The sequence below is a fragment of the Neofelis nebulosa genome, chromosome 6 (genome assembly GCF_028018385.1).
Source record: "Neofelis nebulosa isolate mNeoNeb1 chromosome 6, mNeoNeb1.pri, whole genome shotgun sequence".
Lineage (NCBI taxonomy): Eukaryota > Metazoa > Chordata > Mammalia > Carnivora > Felidae > Neofelis > Neofelis nebulosa.
Genome location: NC_080787.1, coordinates 32,690,058 through 32,696,645, shown reverse-complemented (window position 1 = coordinate 32,696,645; position 6,588 = coordinate 32,690,058). Strand labels below are relative to the sequence as shown.

At 43.7% G+C, this 6,588-nt stretch overlaps 1 protein-coding gene across 2 annotated transcripts; it reads right to left on the bottom strand.

The window, feature by feature from the left end:
- Positions 1-3,877: 3,877 nt before the first annotated feature.
- RPP21 (ribonuclease P/MRP subunit p21) lies at positions 3,878-6,528 on the bottom strand. Of its 2 annotated transcripts, none has more exons than XM_058733233.1 (5): positions 5,456-6,528; positions 5,283-5,383; positions 5,105-5,187; positions 4,161-4,293; positions 3,878-4,021 (listed from the first exon to the last, which is right to left on the bottom strand). In XM_058733233.1, the coding sequence occupies exons 1-5, from the start codon at positions 5,510-5,512 to the stop codon at positions 3,961-3,963; spliced, it is 435 nt and encodes a 144-aa protein (XP_058589216.1). In that variant the 5' UTR covers positions 5,513-6,528; the 3' UTR covers positions 3,878-3,960. The 2 variants fall into 2 exon arrangements, with proteins under 2 accessions (XP_058589216.1, XP_058589214.1); XM_058733231.1 differs by having other exon boundaries at positions 4,168-4,293.
- Between the last annotated feature and the right edge of the window lie 60 nt (positions 6,529-6,588).

The window sequence follows — 6,588 nt, the reverse complement described above, 5'->3', positions numbered from 1 at the left end:
CGAGGGAGGGGTAGAGAGAGAGGGAGGCACAGGATACAAAGCAGGCTCCAAGCTCTGAGCTGTCAGCACAGAGCCTGACGCAGGGCTTGAACTCACGAACCGCGAGATCATGACCTGAACTGAAGTCAATGCTCAACCGACTGAGCCACCCAGGTGCCCCACAATCTACACATTTAATGCAATCACTATCAAAATGACACCAGCATTCTTCACAGAGCTAGAACAATCCTAAAATTTGCATGGAAACACAAAAGGCCCCAAATAGCCAAAGCAATCCTGAAAAAGAAAAGCAATGCTGAAAGCATCATAATTCCAGACTTCAAACTATATTACAAAGCTGCAGTCATCAAGGCAGTATGGGTCAAAAACAGACACATGGATCAATGGAACAGAATAGAAAATCCAGAAATAGACCCACAACTATATGGTCGACTCATATTCAACTAAGCAGAAAAGAATATCCAATGGCATAAAGACTGTCTCTTCAAAATGGTGGTGGAAAAACTGGATTGCAAAATGCAGATGAAACTGAACCACTTTCTTACACCGTACACAAAAATAAATTCAAAATGGATGAAAGACTTAATCATGAGATGGAAACCATCAAAATCCTAGAGGAGAACACAGGCAGCAACTTCTTCAAACTTGGCCATTGCAACTTCTTACTTGACACATTGCCAGAGGCAAGGGACACAAAAGCAAACATGAACTATTGGGACTTCATCAAGATAAAAAGCTGCACAGCAAAGGAAACAATCAACAAAACTAAAAGGCAACTTACAGAATGGAAGATCTTTGCAAAAGACATATCTCATAAAGGGTTAGCATCCAAAATCTATAAAGAACTTACTAAACTGAACACCCAAAAAACAAACAATCCAGTTAAGAAATGGACAGAAGACATGAATAGACATTTTTCCAAAGTACACATCCATATGGCCAGTAGACACATGAAAAGATGCTCAACATCACTCATCACTAGAGAAATACAAATCAAAACCACGATGAGATACCACATCACACCTGTCAGAATGGCTAAAAGTAACAACACAAGAAACAACAGGTGTTGGTGAGGATGTAGAGAAAGGGGAACCCTCTTGCACTTGGAATCCCTCTTGGTGGGAATGCAAACTGGTGCAGCCACTCTGGAGAACAGTATGTAGGTTTCCCAAAAAGTTAAAAATAGAACTACCCTACAATCCAGCAATTGCACTACTCAGTATTTACCAAAAGGATACAAAAATCCTCATTTGAAGGAGTACATGTATGTTGTTTATGTTGAAGGAGTCCTGATGTTTATAGCAGCATTATCAACAATAGCCAAAAAAGAGCCCAAATGTCCATTTGATGAATGGATAAAGATGTGAGATACACACACACACACACTGCTGTCAAAAGAAATGAAATCTTGACATTTGCAATGATGTGGATGGAGCTACAGTGTATTATGATAAGTGAAATAAGTCAGTCAGAGAAAGATATCATTTGATTTCATTCATGTGGAATTTAAGAAACAAAACAGACAAACATATGGGAAGGGAATAAAAAAGAGAGGGACACAAACCATTAGAAACTCTGTAAAAAAATTTTTTTTAACGTTTATTTTTGAGAGACTGAGCACAAGTGGGGGAAGGACAGAGAGGGAGACACAGAATCTGAAGCAGGCTCCAGGCTCTGAACTGTCAGCACACAGCCTGATGCAGGGCTTGAACTCACAAACTGTGAGATCATGACCTGGGTTGAGGTTGGACACTTAATTGATTGAGCCACCCAAGTCACCCATAGAGACTTTTAATGATAGAGAACTGATGGTTGATGGAGGGAGTTGGGTTGGGGATGGGTAAATGTGTGATGGGTATTAAAGAGGGCACTTGTTATGATGAACCCTGGGTGTTGTATGTAAGTAATGAATCATTGAATTCTACTCCTGAAACCAATATTACACTATGTGTTAAGCAACTAGAATTTAAATTAAAAAAAATTAGTAAACATGAAAAAGGACACAGTTTTGGAAGGACGAATATGACTTCTAGTTAGAGGAATCTATTCTGATGAAAACACAAAACAGATGAACAAACCACAAACACCTAAGTGAACCATATTCCACATGGTTTCATCTATTTCCCAACTGGAACATGATTTCCACAGTCTCCCCACAAGAGGGATATCACTTAATGAACTCAGCCATGAAATCAAAACTCAAAGTTCCCTCAGTATCCCACTATGGGCATGTTCAGTCATGTGCAATCAACAAAACACTCCAAACAAACTTAGCCAAAAATCAGACCCAGTGTACAAGAATGAGTAAGATCAGAAATGAGACTCATGGATGGAGCCAAGGAACAAGAACTGAAGATGAAAAGGGTCCAGGTCTACAGGAGGTGCACTTTCAGGCTACATGTTTATGTTGGTTGTTGCAGTTGACCCAGGTAGACACTATCTCCAGAAATAAACTGTTACAAAGTAACTGAGAAACAGTTACTTGCACACTATTTACTATCTTTCATGCAATATAGTTACTTGCACATTATGTACTACTTTTCATGTAATTTAGTTACTTGCACACTATTTACTATTTTTCATGCAAGTAACCTATTGACATACGGAGTCAATGGGAAAACTGAGTCAAGGATGAAGGCAAAATAAAGATGTGGTAGATTGCTACACTGGTGGTCCCCAGGGAACAAATGAACCTTCTGGTATGCATGCTCCTTCCCTGTTGATTCTGGGCTTGGTTACTTGCTTTGTCAAGGGGACATCAATCAGCAAGTGTGATGAGAACAGAGGCTTGATAAGTTCTTGCACCTTGGAGCTTGACCTCTTAACTGCTTTCGGTGGAAGCCAGAGGGCATGTAAGAGGTCCAACCTCCTTGAGAGACCTATGCTGTAAGAACATCAAAACCAGCTATGTAGTAGGCCACACAGAAAAGCAAGGAGGTGGCAGACATGCATATGAACCTTCTGGGCTCTTCTAGACCAGGTACCACAGACAGCAGCTAAATGCAGCTGAGTCACTCCAGCTGATGCCATATGGAATAGAAGAAACTAGCCAGTTAGGCTCTCAGAAAGCATAGTCCACAAAATCATTGTTTGAAGCCACATCATGCAGTGATTTTTATGCAGCAATAAATAAGTACAACACAGGATTTATAAGAGCAAGAGAAGAAAGAAAATTGTATTCTGGGAATCGTGAATTTTGTTTGTATATGTTTGAGGGAAATTGATTAGCTGGCACCCAGCAAGAGGTCAGTCTGAAATTCTGTCTTTGAGTAAGTTCCCTAGGGACATCAAATAAAACAATTTTTGTTGTTTACTCATTCTCAAGAAAATCCTGAGGGTTTATCTATGGGGCACAGTTGTGTACTGTCCACCAATTGTCCTTTCGTTATCACCTTTGACCTTGTTCAGGTTTGTACCACTTCTCATATTAGAATTTTATAGAAGAAAACCAAGAGATTGGGAAAGATCAGCTTGGAGTGAGCCTGGAGGATCTGAAGCCATTCTGACCCCCTAAACTTTTTTTCCTTGTCTAAAAACGACATCAGTGGCATCAGCAGTCTGTTTAGCCCTTTAGTCAACAGTGAGGGCTACCTAAATAAAAAATATTCTATGAAGGCTCAAGCTCTTGCCAACAACCCTGGATCCTGAGTTCCAAATGTGGCATTACACTAAGGAAGCAGGGATGAAGGAGCACTGGGGTCAGTATCCTGGAAATGGAAGCTGCTCAGTGGGCAAGTGGTTTATAGAAATCAGGATCTCCCCAAATTGTAGGAATATGAACATGGTAAAGACAGAGAGGTTAGCTAGTGACAGAGAAATACAAACTGAAAGAGGAAAATAGAATGAAGAGCTGAAATACTCACAGAATCACACAAAGTGAGACACCAATATACTTTATTTATTTCGAAGATAAGGTGAATCCATCACTGGTGGCTGGAGCTCTCATGCTGCACTTTCTCCTCACAGAGGTGGGCTAGAATGGGGTGGGCTGTGTTTGGCAGGGGTTGTGGAGATTTGGGATCTGTGTAGATGAGAATTTGGGTTTTATAAGACTGTGGCACCTCTCACAGCAATGTAGAATCCACCTGTGTAACCTCATCAGACCTATGCCCCCCATCACTCTTATCTTCCTGGAGTATCCTCAGTTTTCCCCTACAAACCTCTCACCTGCCTGGCTCCCCAGCTGGGCCTCAGGCCGGTCTCCCCAGAGCAGATGATCAGGATCATTGAGGAAACGTTGGCTGCGCTGGCATGTCAGGCAGGTCTGTACTGTCCAGCGCTGTCCCCTGCATCCTGGGGTTTAAGCGGGGGTGGGGTGGGGAAAGAGTGCCCAGATTTAGGAGAAGAAAAGCTCTCCTTCATCCAATTTTGCCTCCACTGTTTTTCGGTACAAATTCCAACCCTCCCCAACTTTGAATACAAATTTGAGATGTCTTACCCCTGCTTAAAGTCCATCAATTTTTTTGTATCCTTTAAGATAAAGTCCAAAGTCCTTAGAAGTCTCTTTAAGATCTGCCCTGTTTCCTTCTCCAGCCTCATGCTTTAACCTTGCCTACCTCAAACTCCAGGCTCCTAAACTCTGGTCTCCTTGACAGCACCACAAGCTCTCTTGTCTCAGAGTCCTCACACATGCCTAGAATTTCCATCTCTTCACTCCTTTTGCTTATCATGAACCTCATCACTACTGGTATAAGTAATGTTACCTCCCCAATTAAAGCATTTTTCTACACTATTTTAATTGTTTCTTAGTCTATTCTATCAGACTATAATTTCAATGAGAATAATGTATCTCATACAGTACTTGATACACCTTAGAAAAATCAATATTTGTTGAATGAATGAATGAACAGTGATGTGAATCCTGTCCTCCACAATGCAAAATAACACCTATTATTATGTATGGGTGGGTTACCTCTTATAGCAACATCATTTCCCTATTGTCCAGATCTTAGTTTGTCCAAGAGGAGTTAACAATTTAACCCAAAGCTGGAAAATGTCGGCTGCTGCAAATCCCACGCTAGACGCCCATCTAAAGCGAGGAAGGGGATCCCCTCCGCAACCCACTACTGCTCCTCAATCACCCCACGTTAGTAGGAGCACTCACGTCTCTGACGCTGGGTGCAGGTGAGACCAGGGATAAGAAGGGAAGAGCAGCCACGACAGAGGGTCCTCTTCACTGAGGGGTCCCTGTGGGCGGAGGGGGATGGTGATCCAAGCGCCTGCGCTCATTCTCCCCATTCTTCCCACGTCCCGCCCGCCACCAGGCTCCCGGAGCGTCTCACCGCCGCAAGACCAGCCGCTTTGCGATGGTCCTCTCCGTGTGGCAGTAAAACCTCGCCAGCGCCTGGTTCTTGGGGTCCTGCGCAAGGACACAGTGGGCGGCCTAGGGGAGGGAAACCATCACTCGGTGGCCAGTCAAACCCAGTCGCCTCCCCAAACTCCCCGACGGACTTGCCTGGTACAGGAAGTTTAGCCTCTGGAAGGCCTCTCGGTCCTTTACTGGGCCAGCCATCGACGCTGCACTAGCGCCTCACAAACGAGCGTCCGCAGGTCCTGCCCCTCCGATAGTTCCGTCTCGGGCGCCTGCACAAGGCCTCCTGGGAAGTGTAGTTCCTGGGCCTCTCTCAGGGAGATCCTTACTCTGGCGCCACCCTGTGGCCTCACAGACCCAGCTGTTTGTAAACCCATACTCATCCATGCAATCCAGGGCACCTTTCTGAATTTTGGCTTTCTTCTAGTCTTCCTCAAGCCCATGATCAACTGTACTAGGTAGGAAAGGCTAGTGGAACATGAGATTATCTTAAACTAGGAAATATTTTCAGGACAGAAGACTGGTCTCTTTATGTAGATAGGCTGGGGAGATGGTTATATGCAATTTATTCCTGCTAGAACTTCTTCCCTACTCTCCACAAGCCAAAGGTAGATAGATGCCTGGAAGATCTACAGACTGAAGAAACAGAAGTTATACATTCAAAAAAAGCACTGGTACTGGTAGGAGTGAAATTGGAAAGGATCATGAGGGTGGTGGAGGGAGGGAAGTACAGCTTATTCCCATTCCTTTCCACTTACCCAAAAAACACTTCCTGTTATGCAGTGCTAGACACATAGTAGGTGATCCTAGCTAACTCCTAGTCTTAGGTACTGGAGCACAGAAATTTTGACAGCATCTCCTGTCTCTGAAACTCTCCCCTACCCCAGACCCCTACCCAAGGCATATATTTAACATCCCTTACTCTGACCTCAGTCTCCTGTTTGTTCTGTTTGACATCCTGTGTTTACCTTTGTCTCATAGATAATGACCAGCATTTCCTGAAGTCAAGAGTAGAGGAATGTGGGGTGGAAGGGCATAACATGAATGAACCCTGAGACAGGGAGAGGGCAGAATTAAGTAAGGAGAGAATGAGGCCTCTCTCTCTTCTCAAACCCTATCAGGCCAGGCAGGGAACCAGCCCTTCAGCTCAGAAGAAATGGCCCAAACTTCCTCTGGGACTAATTTCCCAAAGTTCCCTAAATTCAAATGAGGAGTATGTTTAAAATGTAGAGGCCCAGGCCTACCCCAGACTTTGATCAATCACTGAGGATAGCCCC